The sequence below is a fragment of the Diplotaxodon limnothrissa genome, linkage group LG6 (genome assembly GCF_057381915.1).
Source record: "Diplotaxodon limnothrissa isolate DT_005_m linkage group LG6, D_limnothrissa_male_GT1.1, whole genome shotgun sequence".
Classification (NCBI taxonomy): Eukaryota; Metazoa; Chordata; class Actinopteri; order Cichliformes; family Cichlidae; genus Diplotaxodon; species Diplotaxodon limnothrissa.
Window position 1 is genome coordinate 8,908,944 of NC_140601.1, and position 24,049 is coordinate 8,932,992.

At 40.6% G+C, this 24,049-nt stretch overlaps 1 protein-coding gene across 2 annotated transcripts in view; it reads right to left on the reverse strand.

Annotated features, from left to right (window-relative positions):
* The window catches only part of LOC146630072 (voltage-dependent T-type calcium channel subunit alpha-1I-like), a 222,776-nt gene that overhangs the window by 10,265 nt on the left and 188,462 nt on the right, over nt 1-24,049 (reverse strand). For both annotated transcript variants that reach the window (XM_085356770.1, XM_085356771.1), the window contains 2 exons: nt 2,296-2,436; nt 65-199 (listed from right to left, as the gene is read on the reverse strand). In XM_085356770.1, the coding sequence (XP_085212896.1) occupies nt 65-199; nt 2,296-2,436 (276 nt within the window). The remainder of the gene's footprint in view (nt 1-64; nt 200-2,295; nt 2,437-24,049) is intronic.

Below are 24,049 nucleotides of genomic sequence, written 5' to 3' on the forward strand. Positions count from 1 at the left end.
GTGGGAGAGATGCAAGCAAGCACAGAATATGTTCATATGTGTTGGTGTGTAAGTGTGAGAATACCTGGCTGTCTCTGACCAGCAGCTGGTAGCTGCTGTTTTCATCCAAACTCAGGTCATCAGGCAGAGCTGGAGACGATGACTTGTCGGACAGCTGCTCTGACATCAGCGATGCCTGCTCCACCTCTGCCAGTCGGACCTGTACCACAAATACACAGTAGCCAATCATGTTGAAGCTGAAATCTGACAACAGGATGTGAAATGATGAAGCCAAAAGCCAGCAGCAACTGCCCCCCGTACATACAGGCTTTGGAAATTCTAGCATTGCTAACATTAGCTTGTAGCATTCCATGGTAGTCTAAACATACTTGCCAACCTTGAGACCTCAGAATTAGGGAGACATTCAAAATCATTTGTTCCTGATTTACTCAGGAACAAATGAAACACTGAAAAAAGTCAAACAATAACATTTTTAGGTTATCTAAGTGACTTATATATATCATGTTTAACCTGAGTAGCGAAAGACCGCGGGGGTTTGAAAACGATGTGCCGGGAGTTCACTGTTCTCCCCGGCTCAGATATTTGAAGTTTACACAGCTACATTCTCGCCTGAAAATATGCTACAAGTTTATTTTGCGACCCAGAAAGAGTAATATGAGTAATATTAAAACTAAGTAGCTGCCGCTATTGTTGGAAACTGGAATTGGCTGGGCCGCGCTATGAATTCTGGCATGTGTTTTTTTATTTTTGTTGTCCGGGTTGAAAACCAGGAGAAATTCGGGAGAATGGTGGCTCCGAGAGATTTACGGGAGGGGCACTGAAATTTGGGATTATCCCGGAAAAATTGGGAGGGTTGGCATGTATGAGTCTAAACAGAACCGACTAGCATGGAATGCTACCAGCTAATGTTAGCTTCTCAGTAAAAAAAAACTAAACAAAAACAAAAAAAGTCATTGTCAGTCAATACTGCCCTTAAAATATCCACAAACCCATGAGTAATGTCACAGTGGTTGTGCCCATCTTTTATATACAGTTTTTAGTTTAAAGGTGACTTGGATATGAGTGAAATGTAGAAACAGTATCTAAAGCACACAGGCGTCACACCACTGTGACTTATACAATGACTTACACTCCTACACGCATACATACATGTACACACGTACACACTTGCATGAAATGAAACTCATACCCTGCAGATTATATATATCAAATACAAAGAATAACCTCAGCTGAAACTGGTGTTTGTTCTCATGTGTGATTGATGATTTTCACAGCTATGGCTATTACAGGAAAACTCAGGACGAGTTCACTCACTCATACATCATTTTGGTGGTGCCATGTATATCCTTTGGGCATGATTATACAAGGGGGGGAAATGTCAAGAATATCCTTACAGACAACAGAAATTAATACAAGGCAAATTCTGCCCTGTAGTAATAAACACAGCCCCGCTCTATCTTTAAAGCAAATTACATTTTGCAAGAACTGTGTTTGATTTTATTTTCAATGGGATTAAATCAGATAAAAACTGGATAATAGAAAATACATTTTAAATTGCATACAATACATATTTATTGAATACAGTATTTAAAAAAAGTCCTTTTAGGAATAAAAAATGGATTTTCTCAGTTTTTCATGAGCACATGATCTAAAAAATTGACATTCTGAACATAGTTTCAGCTGCACTTCTAGCTATGAAAATCCTAATGCAGTATAGTACTATGTTTTGATTGCACCGCAGTGCAATCACACCGTGTAATCTGTATTTACAGAACTACAAAAATATGTAAGTTGTATTCCTTGAACCTTGCTGGGATCTCACTCGGACAAACATAACTTACATTTATGATGTGTTTTATATAAAAGCAGCTTATGCAACGTTTTTTTCCTACTTTAATTCCTTAGTGTTAAAGATGACAATGAATAATCACATTTTTCTTGTAAAACAAAGGGGGGCCTACCAAAAAAAGTTTGGGAACCACTGTAATAGTATATCTAGAGCCCCTTACTGCACATCTGGGAAAATACTTATATGAAACAAGGAGTCAGTGTGCCACATTCACCAATTTGTGAATGTGTGTGATGTGAAATGAAGACATGCTCAGCAGTTTATTTACTGCTGAAACATTATACTGCATATGCACTGTATGTGTGTGCATTAGTAGTGTTTAGAATATATGCATCTGTATAATTGATGTAGTGGCACTTTATTACTGACTTGTAAATTTGAAATGAAGGCAGCAGATGTTTAGGGTTGTGCTTTGTGAGTGTCTGTGTGTGTGGAGCGCTGATAACCTCTTGAGGGTGACTCTTGCAGTCTTTGCAGATAGGAGGAGAGCCGTAGTGGTGAAAAACTGAACCGGAGAGATTGTCGATCAGGTCTCCTTCTAACGAGTCCTTAATTAGCAGAGAGACGCTGTCCAGCCACTGGCTCTCCTGCAATGCAGACACACAAATACAGCACTGATATTTGGCATACATAATCAGAGATGGGAACAAAGTGACGAATACAAACACTTTGCTATTGTAGTTAAGTATAAATTTCAGGTATCTGTATTTTACTTGAGTAGGGTTTTTCTACCACTTTGTACTTTTACTCCCTTTTTGAAGAAAAAAAGGGAACAGGAATATATTTTTAAACAAATGTGATGTATTTAAAGTAAAGAACTGGTGCACGGTGGCTGTGGTTTCATGGTCAGCGTTAGCTTACATCAAGTGTAGCATAGATACATTTGAAGTTGAGCTGATGATGCTTAGATTGATTCACTGAATTCGATCTTCATACCAACTAAAAACTGTTTATTACAAAGACAGAATAAACAGTGTGCTGTCAGTGTAGAGGATGGAAATCAACTACAAACACTTATAAAACATCCGCTCACATCTTGTTAAATCAGTTGTGTATGTCCAGAAACAGCAGTAAACCTCAGAGCGGTGGCCCGGGACAGCTGATCACATGTAGTTTTCAGCACTAGTATCTGTACTTCTACTTAAGTGCATGTCTGTACTTTTGGCACTTTTGTATATAAATAAACAAATAGTAATACTAATGCAAATAGTACTTCCACTATCACTCCTACTCTCCAATCTTCTATTACGGCTACAAACAACATTACTAATAAGTTTGATAAGAGTGAGTAATATTCATATTTTTAAAACTACTACTTTATTATTTCCCCCTTGATAAATCTAATATAGATAGATAACATCTAACCATTTTCATCATTCTTCATTACTTTAAATAATTAAAAAACATCCTTGTCAGTAACTACTACAAATACTGCAAACATCTGTCTTTGTGTCAAGTTAACTCAACATCTGGCTGTGCTCTTTTCTATTGTCAGACTTCCTGTTGAATCGCCATCTTTTCATTTCTCAAGACTCAAGTCACTCAGTCACTTCCTGTCAGGCAAATTCAGCTTTTACCTTACGTTTGCTTCCAGCTTTTCAGATATTAAATACCTCTTACTGACTTTTTAAAAAATTGATAGATTAGCTTAAAGTAGCTCCATCCTTTGGTGTGTTGTTTAATTAACCACCATTTACTGAAGCTGGTGTTATTTTCAGCCGCTGCTGGCAGGTTACAGACAGAGATGTGTGACTTTTTCCCACCTTGCTCTGAGCCAAAGGGGCAGATGAATGTCACCATTATAAGATGAATTACATAATCCCTTTAAGATAACAAGGCTCTGCTTTATGAGAGCTTTAGTTGGCTTAAAATTCCCACTTTTCTCACTTTCCCAAAATTTTGAGTATTTAACAGATTTTTAGACAGTATGATGTAATTATTGAAAGCTGATTAAAAAAACGTGATAAAAACAAAGTTATTTTTCTCGGTTTTTAAGGTGTATATGCCTGCTTTCTTCATATGTTTAATGCAAGCAGTAGAGATTGTGACGAGAGATGAGCTCGAATGCCTGGAATCAACTGTTCAAAGTAACAGTCCACAGTGGGTGTGGGTGGAGCCGAGTGTCAGGGATGATTTGTGACAGAAGGATAGCAGCAAGAGTGAAAACGAAGGTTTACAAATGGTAGTGAGACCTGCAATGATGTATGGTTTGGAGACGATGGCACTAAGAAAAGGCCAGGAGGCTGAGATGGTGGCAGAGTTGAAGATGTTTGGATTTTCATTGGGAGTGGCCCGATTGGGCAAGATTAGAAAAGAGCAGATTGGAGGGAGAGCTCAGGTTGAGCAGATGAAGAGAAAGTTAGAGAGGCAAGGCTGAGCTGGGATAGTGAATATACTGAACAAAGGGTCTTGAATTGAATTGAATTGAAGGAGGCCATGCCGAGGGTTGGTGTGACAGAAGAGGATGGTCGGCATAAGATGAGATGGAGGCAGATGATCTGCTGTGGTGACCCATAAAGGAAGCAACCGAAAGAAGCAGAAGAAGAGCCATAATCATTAAAAGTAATGAGGATTGTTACAAGATCTGAAACAGGCAAATGAGGCTGTAACTTCAATAGTAAAAGCTTTACTGAGGTCAGTAGGGTAATTTTCTCATCAATTTCTATTCAAACAGACCTTCGTTTGCAGCCAGAGGACATGGGCATTTTAAAAAAAAGCAGGTTTAAGGTCCGTCCAACACTGGCTTGGCCTTTTCTGCTACTGATTACACCCTTGATGATAGACTTACTGTACGTAAAAAATAAATGTCTCTTTATTCAGAGGTTTCTCCCTTTGATGAACACAATCCTGTTTAAATCTGTGAAAAACAACTTGTTCTTTTGCATCTCCTCCTTTGTTTTTCTGTCTTTTAAATATTATTTCTCTCACTTTGTCTTGTTTCCCAGGGTACTACTCACTTTCTCACTCTTAGCCCTGAACCCCGAAGTCTCCTTACCCCTTACCGCATGTCTAAAGTTCAAGACTCCCCATTCCCTCCAGGACCTGCTTTTTGTTCCCATTTCTCTTCATATAGGAGTACCTGATAAAGGGTGTGAGGTGAAGAGGTGAACCGCAGCTGATTGCCAGTCTGTGGCAGCACCCACTGATATACTGTGAGCAACACATACACATTGTTTCATGTGCTGACAGATGCGCAGCATGGGGTAAGGCAGTCTGATTGATTGGCTCAGCTGGGGTCCTTGGTTGTGGTAAATGCTGCCCATGATGCTGTTTGACTCAATGTCTTTCTCTGTATATATTCTTTCATCCAGAAATCCAGTCTGAACAGGACTTAGTGCAACCTTCTTTAGATTTTGTGCCCTACACTCAGATCCATTTCTTCTAACCCAAGTCAGCTTTTTGATCATTCTAACAGTGTGTAAACTGCAAGCCACGCCTTCTGGTCCATCATCAGTATCTGACCTCACAAATGTGCTTCTTAAGAATAGTCAAAGATTCCCATAAACACTCCTAAACCTTGTCTTGATGCATGCTCAATCATCCAGGTACGTAAATCCCAAAAGGTTGATTCTGTTCATCTGGACGTAGCGTTTTCAGTGAGAGAAACATTTTGTGACTCATTCAAACCACTGATCAATGGGCTATGATCACTGGTTGTTGAGCAATGGTCTCATAGTTTGCATATCAATGATTAAGGAACTGACCTCACAGCCCATTGTTCATTCAGTGGGTAGTTTCAGTCATTATGCAAATGTACTGTTTATAAGGTTGGGGAAACCTGCAGTTAGCCGAGACTGAAGAAGTCACTTAGATGAGTGATGAAATGTTTCTCCTACTGAAAACGTTACGTCCAGATAAACACAATCAACCTTATGGGACTCCTAAACCTTGAAGTGTTAAAGGCTGGGCCAACATCTGGGACAGCCAGATGTTGGCCCAGCGAGTGTTTGCTGCACAACCTGCAGCAACCACTTGCTAACTGCTTAGGGAATACATATTTTTCCGTAGCAACCAGTTTCTACACCTGTGTGATTGAGGCTTGAATTAAACTATTCAATTAAGAGGCATTGGGAGGGCTCAACCCAGGGTTGCGGTCATGGCCTGTTAAGGGCTCTGTTGGCTCTTAGGTGATGGTTTCCTCATGGATGCGTGCAACGGGGCCAGGGGAGGGTCTGTGCTCACAGACGTGGGTTACTGACCTGGTAGCCTGGCTGCCCATACACAGCAAAATCTCCAGTGTTAAATTAACACTGGAGAGTGTCTATATGGGTCCACACCTCTGAGTGTTAAATACAACACTGTTGAGTGTTAAATTAACACTTTTGACAGTGTTATATGTTTTAAAGTAACCTAGTCAGTTTTGAAGATTAACAATGACTAACACTGAGCAGTGCTGGTTTTCTAACACTGGAATATTTCTAACATTTTGAGTTATTTTCCAGTGTTAGAAAATCAGCACTGCTCAGTGTTAGCCATTGTTAATCTTCAAAACTGACTAGGTTACTTTTAAACATATAACACTGTCAAAAGTGTTAATTTAACACTCAACAGTGTTGTATTTAACACTCAGAGGTGTGGACCCATATAGACACTCTCCAGTGTTAATTTAACACTGGAGATTTTGCTGTGTAGGTGGGCCTGGGGTTCTGGGGGTACCCCATCTCCGGGCTGGGGCCCTGGCTGGTGTGTCGGGGTTGTGGGCGGGTGGGTGTATGGGGGCTCAGCCCTGGCGCGGGGTGCCACCAGTGTATCGAGCCACCTGTGGGGCTCTTCAACTGGTGGGGGAGGCTGTTACATCTTGCAGGAGGTCTCCTCTCTCCAGGAACTCACTCTGCAGGTGAGGGAGAGATATTGGAGAGGTGGAGGAAGATCTCAGCCTGGGTGTCTATTGTCTTGTGTAGTCTTGAAGATGAGTGGATGACGGGGTGGTGGTGCAGTTTTCTCTGTGGTGGGGTCAGGTGGGCTGTCCCGGGCTCTGTGGGGCTGGGCGGTGCTGCTGAATTGGGCCCCGGTCTGGATGGGCCTGGGCCCCCTTGCCCTGGTGGGTTCCAGAGTATGGGGGTGCCTACTGGGGTCAGCGGGGGATCTCCAGCTGCCTCCCTCTTCGCGCTCCACCACAATCACCCACACATGCAGGGTCTTGGGGTAAAGTTGTGTCACCAGGGTGCAGGGGAGGCATCCCCCCCTCTGTCCCCTTCTGGCTGCCTGTGCCTCAATTTTATCCCACAACTTAGACATTCACATTACTCACTCTCTCATAACACATACATATAAGTCCTTGGGGGTGGGCATGCTACACGGCATCCAGATGACCATCAGGGTGTATGAGGGAGGTTTGGAGTTTTCACACACACCCGTTCTCTGCTGCCTGTTGGAGCGGGGGGCCTGGGAGGAGGAGCTGGCCGTCCGATTGGGGTCTGGAATGTGGGGCCTCCCTGCTGCTGCAGAGTCGGGGCGGTCTGCTTCTCTCCACCCCAGGGAAAAGGGTAACACTGGGTCTGGGTGATGTTTCCCCCTCTAGGGGCAAGGGTACCTAGACCTGGGGTATAGAGTACGCTTGGGGAGTGTGATTGTGTGTACAGTGTCTATTTATGTCTTTCTCCACGTTGGGTGAGTGCTGAGTATTTGCATATGAGAGCATCAGGGTGGGAATGGATGTTTGTATCTGTGTGTGCCTGTTTGTCTGTATCTATATGTCAGGCCAGGTATCAGACGCCACCTCTTTGGGGACATCTCAGGCCCTCCAAGGTATGGAGGCCTATCTCCCCCCAACACTCCCCCTGCCAGTGCATTGGTGGTTCTTGGTGTCCAGGGATGGGCGTCCAGGTACGCACCGGTGGCTGCTTGTCAGGGCCTGGAGCCTGGGGCTCGCTCGGGCCCCTTCGGGGGGTGGGGTGCCCTCGGCCTCTCGGCCTGGGGCTCAGTCACTCTGGCACAGCTGGCTGCAGGCAGAGCTCACGGGCACGTCACTGCAACCCCCCCTCATTTGGGGCTCTTCAGCTCTTTCCGGGAGAGTGGCACGGTTGCCCCTCCGTTGGTCTTCCTTGGTCTCTGGTGCTCTGAGGGCCTCTGGATGTGTGGAGCCTGGATCTCCTCCATACCTGCTTCATACCCTGGAGGACGGGGCTGTGGCTCCCCACACCCTCTAGCAGATCATTACATGAAGGAACCTTTTAAATACAAGCGCACTCATGCTCACAGGTGTACACACGGGTGCTCACACACACAAACTACACCCTTTTTGGCTCCTACCTCAAAGCACACTGTGCGCTGTTGATCCTACGTGCTGCACAATAATATTCAATATTTAATATTTACTGTTATATTCACATAGGTCATCGCGATGATGTTGTTTATTATATTGCTCTTTTTTTTTGCTTGTTTTCTCTTTTTTCTTTCTCAGCAGGTGATCCAGGTGATTGATATAGGTATTTTTTGTCTGTTTGTTTTGTTGGTTTTTGTTTTTTGCCCTTTATCACTTTCCTCTTCCCCGCTGTTTTTCTTTCCCTCTTTCTTTCTCCCCTTTCTTTCCCCCAGTCATGTCTGTCCCGTGTGTAGCAAGTGAAAATAAAATAAAATAAACAATAAAAACAAAGGTGAATCAAATAGACCAATACGGCAAGGCTGGGATGGTCAATTTGGTAAAGTAAATCCATTGGGCATCTTTCTTTGCCTTTAGACAATAATTCTGATGGCAAAAGAACCAAACGGGACAGGCGAAAAAAAAAAGAGAGGCATTGGAGTGCTGCAGCCCTATTTATTTAATATTTTTAGTTCTGCTGCAAATAGCAACAACACAGTGAGAGCTTACACAGTAGAGTGCCTACCAACAAGAACACATATCAGCAGTTAGTAGACCCATATGGTGTATTCCCCTACAGATAAGGAAATGAAAAAAAAATACAACAGAAGAGGGAAAACAAGCCAAGAGAAACACAATGCTCATTAAAATGTATTTCAGTCTTATCACTGCATACATGCTGAATGGTCACAGAATCGCTGTCTGAAAGAGTCTAGGCTCCCTGTGGAGACAGTTGGGTATTTAGGAAATTGATGTACAGCTCACATGAAGAGAGTCCATAAAAGAAATAATGCTGCATCACTGCAAATTTCTTCTGCCTGTCTCTGTGGTGTTATGTACCAATAATGATAAAAATCAACAGCTCTTGTGCAGAATTCCAGCCTTACCTTACAGCCTACATGCAGGGAAGAGTACAGCCATACAAGATGTGCTTAAACTTCACATAAAGAGTAGAGCGTTTGGACTGAGATAATTTCAAATAAAACACTTAAAAAAAAAAAAAAGCCAGAACAATATTATTTTACTGTTGCATTATTCATGCTCTCAGAAAGACTTCACTTTGTAATGGCTCCATTACTAGATGTTCATGGTGATTTGAAAACAAAACATTTGGGAGAAAAAAAAAGGCAATCAATTGTCATTAAGTGGATGCACGCTGGGTTGTAATTAGTCAGTATGAATCTCACAGGGCCTCGGAAAGGGAAAGTCAGCAGCTCCAAGAGTGAAAAACACTTTTATGGGGTGATAAATAATAACTGCCTGGTTACCATTATTTGATTTCATTTACATTTTACAGAAATGCATTAATAGCTTTTTAATTACAAAGGCCAGAAATAACAGTGTGAAAAGAAATAAAGCTTCAGAACCAAATTTAAACCATGCTCACGCCATGATCTGGGCCCAGACGGTGTTAAGAGGATGTTATTGTATTGTATGTTATCATCTAAAAACATTTCCTTTTATGAAAATCGTGCATTTTTATATAAGGAGATCATTTCGTATAGCAATAAGAAAAGAACCTTTTTGGCACTGGTCACGATACAAATCTTTTTCATCCTGACAAAATTTTAACATGGTTCTTTGTAGTCTTCGTAGTTTTCCAACATGACCGCACTGGAACAGGAAGCGGGCATGTGCAAACTGTTCCCACAAAGTTGGGAGCATGAAATTGACCAAAATGTCTGTTGAAGTGTCCCTTCCAACGTAACTAAAGGCTGAGCCCAACTCATGAAAAGCAACCTCACACGATAATCCCTCCTCCACCAAACTTTACAATTAGCAGCATGCAGTCAGACAAGTACCGTTTTCCAACTACTAAACCCAGAGTCGTTCTTTAGATTAGGATTTCCGCTCATTACTGCTCTAGCGTCTAGTGGTGGTGTGCTTTACACCACTGCATCCGACACTTTGCATTGCGTAAGGCTTGGATACAGCTGTTCAGCCATGGTAATTCATTCCACGAAGCTAGCAACTGGTCGTTGCCAGGATGTCATTCACAGGTCTCTAGGTGTGCATAACAGAGGCTTTAGCCAGTAATGACGGCCAACAGCTTCCATAATTTCCAATCAGGAATACACACTTTTCTCTCATGCTATGATTGCTGCGACCGGTCTCTAAGCCGGTGTGAATGAGGCCCGATTTGGGTTTCTGAACTTTAATTTATGGTTTTATACTTAAAAAATATTGCTTAAAAATGTCTTACTGGCAAAATACAGTTGTTTTATTTCAGTCATATTTGCTATGACTGCATTTTTGATTGCAAAGAATGTGGCAATATAAATACACATAAGAACAGGCCCTTGGTGCTTTTGATCTAATTTCTTTAAAAAAAAAGCTGTTTCCCTGCTAATCAGAATGAAGATTAATAATACAGTGCAGCTAAAAAAAGGCTCATGAAAAGAGTTCCTCCCCTTTCCTGTTTCATCCATCTTTTACTGCGTTTCTGGTTAAAAATAACATTAGGCTGACAGACAATGAGCTATAAGCACAATGAGACGCCACCCACTCACAAGCTCACTGTGTCTTTAACCATTCCAAAGTCAGCCTCTGCCACCGTTCCCTCGGCTCTGATTGCTTACCCTTTGATTCAATGTCATTCTTCAGATGGGTGACAATGTTAATTTCCTTTCAGATGAGCCAAAGTACAGAAGATCACTTGGGTTAATTAGGTCCACACAGCGCCCAAAAAGTAATCTGATTCCAGTATCTGTAAGGATCGTCAAAAGGAATGAGATGCATCATACCTGCAGGGTTGATTATTGGTACAAGCTGGGGGACATGAGTTATTAAAAGTAATCTGAGCTTAATGTCAACAGGAGAAAGAAGAAAAAATGTTATAGTGACAGTGTGGATCTGCCTCTGAACATATTAGACATAATAAAACTTATAATCATGGTGAACAAGTTAATAAAAATGAGTAAAATGAGGCTGTCCCTGTATAAAAGTTGCATTTTTTTAGCAATGCAGTGCATCTCAGTTCACTCTTTAATCTAGTTTTAAGTCTTTTTTAGCCTCAGCAAGAAAGAACTTAAAGGGTTCATTAAGCTAAAGGCAGCAAAAAAAAAAAAAAAAGAAGTAAAAGAGCACAATGTGCTGGGAGTGCAAGTTTAGTTACTATATACAGTTAATTAGATTTAATGGCACAGTCACTAAGCAATCTTAAGTTAAAAGCTTCTATAATCAGTATTTTACATTAGGACTGAACAAAACAGTTAATGGATCCAATTTACATAGTGCTTTTCAGTCTTATTGACCACTCAAAGCACTCTGCATTACACGACCAAATCACCCATTCATTCAGTGTGAGACACACTGACTTCATATATTTGACGTCCACACACAACTTCATGCTACAGTGACTTATCGGGGACAGTTCTGGGGCTTCTAGAGGGACCAGGGACTGACACCAGTCTTCCCGTTACTGAATGAGCCACTGTTTGCCCAAATACACTTGACTAATTCAACATTTTCACAATCTTTTTTTTTTTAACCAAAATTACAAAAATGTCCACATATATATTCTTATAAAGGTCATTACACACAGAAATGTTGAATTTTTCAGATCCCAACTTGTCATGTCACGTCTATAGACACATTCAAATTTGTTCTCAAAAAATGTTGACATCAAGTGCTGATGATGTGGTTCTAAACAAGAAAAGGAGGAAACTGAGATTGTGGGTTCATCCGATTGTCATGAGATGTCAGGAGCAGGGGGAATTTCATGGTTTGACCCAGAAGTTAAAGCTGTCTACTTACTGTTTTCATACAAAACAAATAAATAAGTTATTATTTAACTATTTCCATATTCAAATGCAGTTTGAGCTACAAGCACACTCGTTGGCAAATGCAGTATTGTGATTGGTCTATTGGTCTGATTGGTGCTCTATTTATTTAAAAAAACAAACAAACAAACAAACATCTAATTTATAATTTCACTGGATGCAAATTAATCCAGTAAAATGATGTAATCAGTGTGAATGGCTGTATTACGAATTCGTCCCTCACCAACCTGTCTGCTCTACCATAATAACTACTCTGATAAGAACACGATTAATAAAATAAAACAAATAAATGAAACAAAAAAGATTAACACCAGGAGCCCGGCGAGGGTCCATAGTGCTCTTCCAGAAAGCTTCCTGTACTCGTAACTCTATTCTGCATAATCATTTGGAAATATGCTTGTGTGTTCTCAGAGAATAGGACAGCCTAGCATTCAGGTGGGTAATAGCTCTGTTTAGGGTTCTTGTTTCTTTTTTAAGAACAGCTGGCATCGATGCCAACAACAGTGTCTGTGTTTACAGGGTCACTTCTAATCATTTCTAATGAGCCACCTTGCAGTTTACTCACTTGGCGCTGCTGCCACCAGTCCAAACAAATTAGTTAAGCTCAGAAGTAAACACTCCAGCAGATTCTTGCGGGATGCAAACAGACCTTTAGTTCCTCCACACAATTATTCAATGTGTCAAACACAGTCACCCTTCATTCAAGCATTTGCTCAATCACTTGATGCAACAATCACTTCTCTGCAGAGGTGTGGACTCGAGTCACATGACTTGGACTCGAGTCAGACTCGAGTCATTAATTTTATGACTTTAGACTTGACTTGAAAAAATGTTCTAAGACTTGTGACTTGACTTGGACTTTTACACCAATGACTTGGGACTTGAATTGGACTTGAACCGGTTTACTTGAAAAGACTTGATATTTTACCCCAAATATAAAATTTAACATGCATATTATATAGAGATTGAAAATGTGACGTCATTCACGGGTAGAACCGCAAAGGATTCTGGGAACTCGTGGCAAGCGGTACTAGCGCACGCAGGCTTTCAATTAAAATCAGTTATACAGCAATAAAAAGAAACACAAAAATGTCAAGAAGCTGTTGTATTATTAACTGCAATAGCCGGTCGCATGACAGCCACGGGAAGCCGACGGGTAAAGAGATCGGTTGTTATCGGATTACGTCGTTGAAGAGAAATTGTTCGAGCCATGTTTCCGAAGTAACAAAGACGCGACGGGTGGCCTGGATTGCAGCCATTCAAAGATCAAATATAACGTCCCAGAACTCTCCAGCTCACAGGTTAGTCTGCTCCAAGCATTTACACGAAGGTCAGTGTTTTTTAGTAGTTAATACGTCATTTTCATAACATAATTGGTGATATAGGTTACAAGCAAGTCTGGCGCTGAACAGAAATTGTGGCGCTATGCTCCTTTATTTATTGTGCATAAATAGTGAATTGTCCTGACACAATATTGCGTTTCGCTTATGTTATTATGGTACATTGACAAAACATATACATTTATTCACAGGATAAAACAGGTTTTTTTGTATCACTAATTGCCCAGTACGATTACAGCATATAGTATTGTTGTCACTGCTACATTTCTGTGATGAACCAGAAATTATTTCCACTACTAATTAATTACCGTTGAGCTCAAAGGTTATATTAATAAACGGTTAACGAATGTGTATTTATGACGACGATTTGTGAGACTGGTAAACTTATGATACGTACGATGGTCTTTCGTTCTACACGGTGCATTTCAAGGTCCTGCACCCATCCGTCGGTAAACTGTACCTGGACTTGTTGCAGTGACCGGAAGTTACTAAACTTCATGAGTGTATGCACTCACTCCAAGAACCGTATGATTATTAATATGCATATAAATAAAGAAGCTATTTTGTGCAAAGATGTCAACTGTAAGAATGCTGTGCATAAACATTTACTCTGCTCCATGTATGATGATATAGTGACTGCTCTGTATAAAAGTGGCACACTGCTTGATAAACAATAAGCATAAGAAACCTAACATCAGACCTGGCTGGAAAGAACATGTATCCATGTACCATGATGAAGCTCGCATAGCTTATAAATGTTGGGCCATGGCTGGAAGACCTAAACAAGGCCCAGAATTTGAACAGAAAAAATGTGCGAATGCCAGATATAAGTACGCTGTTCGCTTTATAACTAAAAATGAGCAAATGCTAAGAGCAGATTCTTTGGCCAGGAAAATGCTGTGTAATAATATGGCAGATTTTTGGAAAGAGGTGAAAGCTCTTAATAACTGTAAACCATCTCTACCATCAACTGTTGAAGGTGTTTCTGGGGCAGATAACATTGCAGCATTATGGAGACAGCATTACAGTGCGTTGTTTAACTGTATAAAAAGTGAACCATATGAGGACAATCTTGACATGAGTAATGACACAATAAGTGTAAGGACACATGAAGTATATGAAGCCATTCATAGGTTGTCTGATAATAAATCCTCTGGTTTGGATCACATCACTGCAGAACATTTAAAACACGCTAGTGTAAGGCTAGCTCCTCCTTTAGCACTCTGTTTCACTGGGTTTATGATTCATGGCATATTACCAGACTCAATGCTGTGTATTTTACTGGTACCAGTTATGAAGGACAAAGCTGCAAAAGTGAGCTGCTTGGATAATTACAGGCCAATTGCACTAGCCAGTATTTTATCTAAGGTGTTAGAAAGAATCTTGTTTGACAGAGTTAGTGTGTTCATCTCTTCTCTGGATAATCAGTTTGGCTTCAAAGCACGGCACTGACATGTGCATATATGCACTCAAGGAAATAGTCAGTTTGTACAGGGCTAAAAATTCATCTGTCCTCATGTCTTTCATTGATGCCTCTAAGGCTTTTGATCGAGTGAACCACAGAAAACTTTTTGATAAAATGAAGAGATGGGGAGTTCCTCAGTACATCGTGAGGATTCTCTCTTACTGGTACGCTCATCAGAACATGCAGGTTAAATGGGGAAGCAGTATTTCTGCCCCCTTTGGTGTCAGCAATGGTGTTAGACGGGGTGGGATTTTGTCTCCAATTTTATTTAATTTGTATGTTGATGATTTGTCCATACAACTGAGAGCCTGTAACACTGGGTGTATATTAGGTAAAGCACTGATAAATCATCTTATGTATGCAGATGACCTGGTTGTTTTTAGTCCAAGCAGTGCTGGGTTACAGGATCTTCTTAATGTCTGTACTGAATATGGTGTGCAATATGACATTGAGTACAATGCTGCTAAAAGTGCTGTTTTGATATGTAGAACCAAGCAGGATAAACAGCTAAATTTCCCTTTGTTTAAACTGGCACAAAAAACTCTTGAAGTTCATAAAAAGGTGAAATACCTCGGTCACTTTATTACTGAGCAAATGAATGATGATGATGACATATACAGACAACGGTGTAAGCTCTATGTGCAGGCAAATACTATTGCACGCAAATTCAGCTTTTGTTCACTTCCAGTTAAAGTGGCTTTGTTTAAAGCGTATTGCACACCGCTATATACTGCCCCCTTGTGGTCATCCTACAAACAATGTAGCATGCAGAAGCTGCATGTTGCATATAATGATGCGATGAGAATCCTTTGCAGGATACCTAGAAGTGGTAGTGCCAGCCAGATGTTTGTAGCTGTGGGTGTTTGGACTTTTAAAGCACTTTTAAGGAAGCTAATGTTCAATTTTAGAGAACGACTGGATGGTTCGAGTAACAGTATAATTTTAGCACTCACAGATCCGACAGTGAGTGGTTCCCGTTACTCATCCAGTCTCAGAAAGCACTGGTTAAAGTGTTTGTGTATTTATTGATTTATTTTAAGTAATTGTGTTTTATGTATATTATGGTTTTATGTTTTTACAAATGTTTTAGATACTTATTTATATACATATATATATTTAATGGTGTATACCTTGTGTTGGGGGGGGGGAGTGTTGTGTGTGTGTGTGTTTTTTTTTTTGTTTTTTTTGTCTTGTTTTTATGGACATGAAGTCTGCCAATTAAGATTGAATTGAATTATAAAGATCCATTAGAGTGTTCATCATATCGTCCTATATCACTCTTAAATGTAGATTTAAAAATACTGTCAAAAACACTTGCTCTCAGAAAGAAAGATAAAGATCCTGTACAGTGTAGCTCATACAGGCCAATAAGTCTTTTGTGCTGTGACTATAAGATTTTAACCAAAACTCTTGCACTACGGTTGGACCCTATTATTTCCACCATTATTAATGAGGACCAAACGGGCTTCATTCCCGGACGGCAGTCATTTTTTAATGTGAGACGACTGTTTAATGTGGTATTCTCCCCCCATTCGACAATACAACTGGAAGTTATTCTGAGCCTTGACGCTGAAAAGGCGTTTGATAGAATCGAATGGTCCTACCTTTTCACAGTTCTGGAGAAATTCGGCATGGGACCTACTTTTTGTAGATGGATTAAAGTTCTATATTCAACGCCTATGGCTGCAGTCAGGACAAATGGTCTGATTTCGGAATATTTTTCGCTCTACAGGGGGACGAGGCAGGGCTGTTGCCTGTCACCCTTCCTGTTTGACATTGCGATCGAACCGCTGGCAATTGCTATCAGATCTGATGAGAGGATTAAAGGTATATCCAGGGGTGAGGTAACTCATAAAACTCTGCTTTATGCTGATGATCTCCTTTTGCAGATATCAGACCCAATTGGGAGTATGCCCCACCTTTTCCGCTGGCTGCGGGAGTTCAGCAACATATCGGGGTATAAGGTTAATTTATCAAAATCTTTACTGTTTCCATTGAACAATCTGGCAAAACAGACCACTTATGACGATTTGCCTTTTAAAATTGAAAATGACAAATTCACATATTTGGGACTGGAAATAGCTGGCTCGATTAAGACTATTTTCCAGTACAGGTCTATTCTGGACAGTACTAAATCTGATCTGGGTAGGTGGTCAAAACTTCCACTTTCGCTGGCAGGACGGATAAATGTGGTGAAGATGACTGTAATGCCCAGGTTTCTTTATCTATTCCAAATGATCCCCATCTTTCTCCCCAAATCCTATTTTGCCCAGCTGGATCGCTTTGTCTCTTTGTTCATATGGAACAAAAAACCTGCACGCATAAGGAGAGCAAGCCTGGAGAGAGCTAAAGCTGATGGTGGTTTGGGCTTACCTAATTTCTTATTCTATTATTGGGCTGCTAACATTGTCAAGCTGACATATTGGATAACCATGTTTGCGGATGGGGAGGGTCCAGTCTGGGCAGATATGGAACTGAGAGCTACACTCCCAATCTCTCCGATTTCGATCTTAACTGCCCCTCTCCCACTGAATGTCAAAGCATCTGGGCTGAACTCCAATTTGGTGGTTCAAAATTCAATTAAGATCTGGGGTCAATTCAGGAAACATTTTAACTTGACAAATACTTGTAGCTTTTCTCCGATAATGTTCAACCATCTTTTTACACCATCTCAAATAGATCATTCATTTGCAGTCTGGCACAGAAACGGTCTGGTTTTCTTTCAAGATCTCTTCACTGAGGATGGCTTTGTCTCATTTAAATATTTGTGTGAAGACCATAACTTACCAAAGTCTCACTACTTCAGATACCTTCAGGCTCGGAGTTTTGCCTCTAAATTTCTCCCAGGGTACCCGTCTCTGCCCTCTAAGGACCTACTGTATCTAGTTCTTAATGTGAGTCAGCCCACTAAAAGAGCAATATCGAAGATTTATGCATTGATTCTTGAAAGCTGCCCTCATACATGGGACAAACCTAAGGCGGCGTGGGAAGGGGAGGTTGGAGAACTCATATCAGAAGACATCTGGAAGAAAGCCATACAGCGTATACATACGTCTTCTCTCTGTATTAGACATGGCCTGATTCAATTTAAGGTCGTCCACAGGCTCCACTATTCTAATGACAGACTGTCTAAACTGTACCCTGATGTTGCACCGAATTGTCCTAGATGTGATTACTCTCCTGTTTCTTTGGGGCACATGTTTTGGTCATGTCCCTCCCTGTATGGTTTCTGGACATCAATTTTTCAATCACTGTCAGCTATATCGGGTGAAACACTGCGGCCTGACTCTTTGATAGCTATCTTCGGTGTACCTCGGGAAGAGCTGAGACTCTCTCCCCTCCACAAAAACGCAATAGCCTTTGCCTCGTTGCATGCCCGCCGTCTGATACTGCTGAGCTGGAAGGCGTCGAACCCTCCTTCCTACGTCCATTGGATTAGAGAGGTGATGTTGGGATTAGCTCTGGAAAAAATTAGGTATACCGTGCGCGGCTTGGAGAGTAAATATGACAAAACCTGGTCACGGTTCATAACTCATGTCAAGAGTCTGTCTTTTGCCTGATTTATTGTTCTTTACTTGTTGGTAATTTATGCTCTTGCTCTCTTCTCGGACTGCTGTCCATAGTCTCCTCAATGCCCGTACTTTGACTGTTGGGATTTCTTTATTCCCTTTTTCTTCTTTGTTTCTTCTCTCATGTGCCGGGGTCCGGCTGTTGGTGCTATAATGACTGTCACAGATTGGTTTGAGTGTTTCTCCCCTTTTTTTTTTTTTTTTTTTGTGTTGTGTGTATTGTGCTTCCTGGTTGTGGGGATGCCACCTGGATGGGGGTGGGGGGTAGGGTTCGCAACTTTTGTAAGAAATTCTGGACTGTTTTGTTGGAAAACTATAAATAAAGTTGTAAAAAAAAACAAAAACAAAAAACACTTGCTCTCAGGCTAGAGCAACATCTACCATTGTTAATTTCTCCAGATCAGACAGGTTTCGTGAAGGGTAGGCATGGTTTTTTCAACCTGCGCAGGTTTTTGAACATATTACACACCAAGTCAACTACAACCCCTGAAATTGCCTTATTACTCGATGCTGAGAAGGCATTTGACCGGGTGGAGTGGGATTATCTGTTTTATACTCTGCATAAATTTGGATTTGGCCCTAATTTCATTTCATGGATTCAGTTACTTTACTCCTCACCTATGGCACGTGTTAGAACAAATTCGTTATTCTCTTCTTATTTCCCACTTCTCCGTGGTACGAGACAAGGTTGTCCCTTATCCCCTCTTCTTTTTGCATTATCAATTGAACCACTGGCGATTAAACTGCGAGCTGACAGTTGCATTAAGGGCATCTTCAGAGGTGACCAGGAGCACAAAATATCCTTATATGCTGACGACCTCCTGCTGTATATGTCAGAGCCTTTATGCTCTCTTCCCCGTGCTCTTGCCATTTTTGAATGTTTTGGTAATATTTCAGGTTACAAGTTAAATCTGCATAAAAGTGAACTTCTCTGTGTCAACTCTATAGCCAGAAAGATTTCATTTTCAGGTTTTCAATTTAGCGTTAAATCAGGGTATGTGACCTATCTGGGGGTTAAGGTTACCCACTCATACAAAGATCTTTATGAAAGAAACTTTGTCCCGCTGCTTAAAAATACTGAGACAGATCTTCAGAGGTGGAACAATTTACCACTGTCATTAATTGGCCGCGTCAATTCTATCAAAATGAACATACTTCCCAAGTTCCTTTACTTATTTCAATGTATCCCATGCTACTTACCCAATAAGTATTTTATAACACTGAATAAGCATATCTCTGCATTTATTTGGAATGGCAAAAGTCCACGAATTCGTAAAGATTTCATGCAGAGGACTAGGCCAATGGGTGGATTAGCCTTGCCAAACTTTCAGTCTTATTATTGTGCAGCAAATATTCGTAATATGCTGTACTGGATGAGTAATGTTACTACAGAGACTCCAGCTTGGCTCCAAATTGAGTCATCCAATTGTGGCAAAATTTGCCTATCAGCTTTGTTGAGTTCAGCTCTCCCATTAGAACTATACACCTATAAACGTAACCCTTTGTTGTATGACTCGCTCAGAATCTGGGTGCAATGTAGGAAAAGGTTGGGGTTACACTTAATGTCAATTAAAGCACCTATCTGCTCAAACCATATGTTCCCACCCTCCATGATGGACTCTGCCTTTAAAATATGGGAAAGTAATGGCCTTAGAAATATCAAAGACCTTTTTGTAGATGGGATTTTTGCCTCATTCACGCAGCTCCTGAAGCAGTTTAATGTTCCTCGGCAACATTTTTTCCGCTATTTACAAATTCGTCACTTTGTAAAGAGTCGATTTCCTTCATTTCCGGAACTACCTGAGGAAACTTCTTTGGATAAAATTATTAATATAAACGTTCATAAGAGAGGGGCGATTAAAGAAATCTATGCTATACTATTAGATCTTCAATCTCCTTCTCTCTTCATCCTTAAAGCACAGTGGGAGAAAGACCTTGGGATGACTATAACAGATGAGCTCTGGCAATCTTTTCTCCAGAGGGTACACTCTTCTTCGATATGTGCCAGGCATGGGCTCCTTCAATTTAAGGTCCTACACCGATTACATATCTCCAAGGAAAAGTTAGCCAAGTTCTATCCAGGAGCTGACCCTCTGTGTAACAGATGTAAAGCAGAAACAGGTTCGCTCCTTCATACCTTTTGGACATGCCCCAATCTTCATACCTATTGGGTGTCTATATTTAACACTCTGTCAGAGATGTATAACGTTAAATATGAGCCTTCTGCTCTAACGGCTATCTTTGGGGTGATACCTCAAGACATCACTTTGCCAAAATGCTATTCGAATTCTATTGCCTTTGCTTCACTTATCGCAAGGCGCCTTATACTTTTAAGATGGAAGCAGGAAGCTCCTCCCACACATGAACAGTGGCTTGCGGAGCTCATGAGGTTTTTACATTTAGAAAAGATGAGATATACACTGGCAGGTTCAACCACCAAATTTCTTAGGGCATGGCAGCCATTCTTGATGTACATGGAAACATTTAAAATGACCACCTTATCATGACCAGATACCATATCTCTATATCGCTATCATAGCTAACTGTACGCTGAATGTCCCTTATACATTTTATTTTTCTATTTGTTTGTTGTTGTTTGTTTGTTTTTTGTTGTTTTGTAGGGGTTTCTTTGGTTTGTTTGTTTGTTTTTTCCTTCTCTATTTCTGTTATCTTTTGGGGTATTGTAAATACTGAACAGCAAACTACTGTATGTTCAATGTTTTGTTGTTAACATGCTGCTGTGACTGAAAATAAAATTTATAAAAAAAAAAAAAAAGATTGAATTGAATTGAATTGAAATAAATATGCTAAGATGAGATAGCTGACTTCATCTAACTAGCAAATGTTGTCCAGGCTACGTTGGTGATACAGTTTTTTTTAATGTGTATGATATTTTTGTCATGCGATTTTAAAGCTGGTCCTACAACCGCATCCAAGAATAACATGCAGCGTATCTCAGAACTGTCAGTGAAAATTATTCTTGGAGCTAGGTTTAATTGAGCTGCATTTTAAAGAGGTGCAATTTCACAATTTGTGTATATTTTCTAAGTTCACTATTTTGTCATGTGTTGAGAAAAACACAGATTTTAAAATTACATGGTCTAATATTTACATTTAGCATAACTGCAACATTATTTTTTCGTTTTTTTTTTTTAAAGACTCGAAAGGACTTGAAATTCAAAGTTTCAGACTTGTGACTTGACTCGGACTTTTACACCAGTGACTTGAGACTCGACTCTGACTTGCCTGACATTACTTGAGACTTGACTTGAGACTTGAGGATAAAGACTTGAGACTTACTTGAGACTTGCAAGACAATGACTTGGTCCCACCTCTGCTTCTCTGCTCACTCCCTCACTTTCCCAAACTGCTAGTGCTCCTTCTCCCTCCCCAGCCCGTCTCAGTTTTTCCACATAGTTGTTCTATTTTTCCTTTGTTTGTTTCCCTCCCTCTTTGTTTGTTGCCACCTTTGCTTATTTACATGTGTCTTTCTTTCTGCTCCAGCAGGCACACGTCTAAAAATACCTGTTCTCGTCTGCAGGTGCAACAGTTCCAGTGGGATTAGAAATGTGGCGTCTACTGACTGGCATCCTTTTCCCCCCACTGCTGGTGTTTTTTGGTAAAGATGGTGGCCATTTAATATTTTTACACATGTGCGCGGCAGTTCTCGGTATACGTCTCAGTCTTGTGATTTATGTGCTTTACAGTTTTTCTCAAATGCTAAAACACATGTCACAAACGTTACCACCAGGTCCCCCAATGTCCAAACACAACACCCTTCTCTAAAGCTACATAAACACAACCACACCTTCCCACTGCAAAACTCAAACTCCCACACCAAGAGAGCAGCTCGAAGCTGTCAAAACTGTAAACACTATACACAGCATTACACACTACAGCAAAACAATTGAAAACACAATGCTCAATTTTTGAGAAGGTTCTTTGTTTCATAACTGCCAATGCATATTTTAGAAACTATACAGTAACGGATCGTCGTAGATCTCTGCAGAGGATTAGGCATTTAGATTTGTGAGTTTCATATGAGTAGTATAAATCTATAGAAAATCCTGCATGTACGTACACTACTGTAACACAACTCAATGCAAAAACAGAATCTATTGCACACAACAGTAATCTTGAAAACATGAACAGGGTGTGAAGTTTTTTTATTTACGTTATTCACACCACACACACACCACAATCACTGTGCGGCATCATGTCGCTGAGCTGTTGCTCGCATCTCGTCCGTAATGATGGTGCGAGGTTGTCTTGCTCTCCCTCCTGGACCTTCTCCTCTCCCATGTTGGCCTTCTCCTCTTCCTCATTGGCCTGCTCCTCTTCTTCCAGGGCCAGCTCTTCTCCCTCCTCTGCATCAAATTCCTCTTCCCCTGACTCTGCCTTCATCCATTGTGTTTGTTTGGAATCTTCAGCATACTGTGCACTCTGAACTTGCTTTTACATGTGGGTACAGCATTAGCAACAAGTGTCTTCAATTTTGAGTCATTGTGTGTAGTGAATGACGCCAGGTGTGTTCCCTGTGTTCAAAGATTGGTGACTGTGGCAAGCATTTTGCATCACATGGGCTTTCATTTGAGAATATGAGCAGAGTTGTTTTGCAACATGTGTTTTAGCAAGGAAAAATGTGTTTAGATTTATGAGTACAGAGGGTTGTGTTTTGTGAATTGTGTCTTCATGTGACATGTGTTTATGGTACTGGAATATGGTGGCTACATTTAGTAAATGTGTTTAGACTACTGGTCATTTGGGTTACAGGATTGGCTTTTGTGTTTTAACATTTGAGAAAAACTGTAATATATCTTTATGTGTGGGTGTAAAAGTCACCTCTAACACCTTGTATGCACACAAGTAGGGCAGCGGTGTTTCATGAATAAAAACAACTCCAGCTGCTGTGCAGTCCCACTGAGCCTGACGGATGCTTGCGGTACCAACTGCCACTGTAGATTAAATTAATGAAGTCTTGAAATAACCAGAATAAACATGCTAATCGTGTACAGTTCATCATATATTCACAGCCTGTTTGAGTACTTTTAATATGAGCCAGGCTCAAGTTTGAGCTGCAACTATCACTTTATGAATGAAATTCAAATTCAAATTGTATTTGTCACGTACACAGTCATACACAGTACGATGTGCAGTGAAATGCTTAGACAACTGCTCGTGACCTAAGAAAAGAAGACTATGAATAGGATAGGAAACAAATATGAAAATCAAAATGAAGGGTAAATTTAGCTAGGAAGGAATAAAATATAAAAATTAAAGTTAAAAATAAAATAACTGTACAACAAAATACACAATACACAATATAGAAATATATAAGAATATATGAAGAAATATAGAACAATAACAGCAGCTGTACAAGTACTAAATGGTATGAAGAAATATAATATCCAGGGTTGTGCAATCCACATGTGTAAGTGTCTTGTGCAGTGCAAATATGCTTAAAGTGATTTATTTAAGTGACTTGTGATAAAGTGATTCGATTAGATGACCACACAGTGTAGTTGTGCAGTGGCCACTAGTGTAAACAAATGTCCAGAATGTCCAGCGTGTGTGTAAAAACCATATGTGTGGGTCAGTACTATGTGGTGGTGTGATTGAGAGACCGTATCGCCTGCGGGAAGAAGCTCCTCCTCAGTCTCTCTGTGTTGGTCTTCAGGGAGCGGAATCGCTTTCCTGACCTCAACAGAGAGAACAGTCTGTTGTTGGGATGGCTGAGGACTGT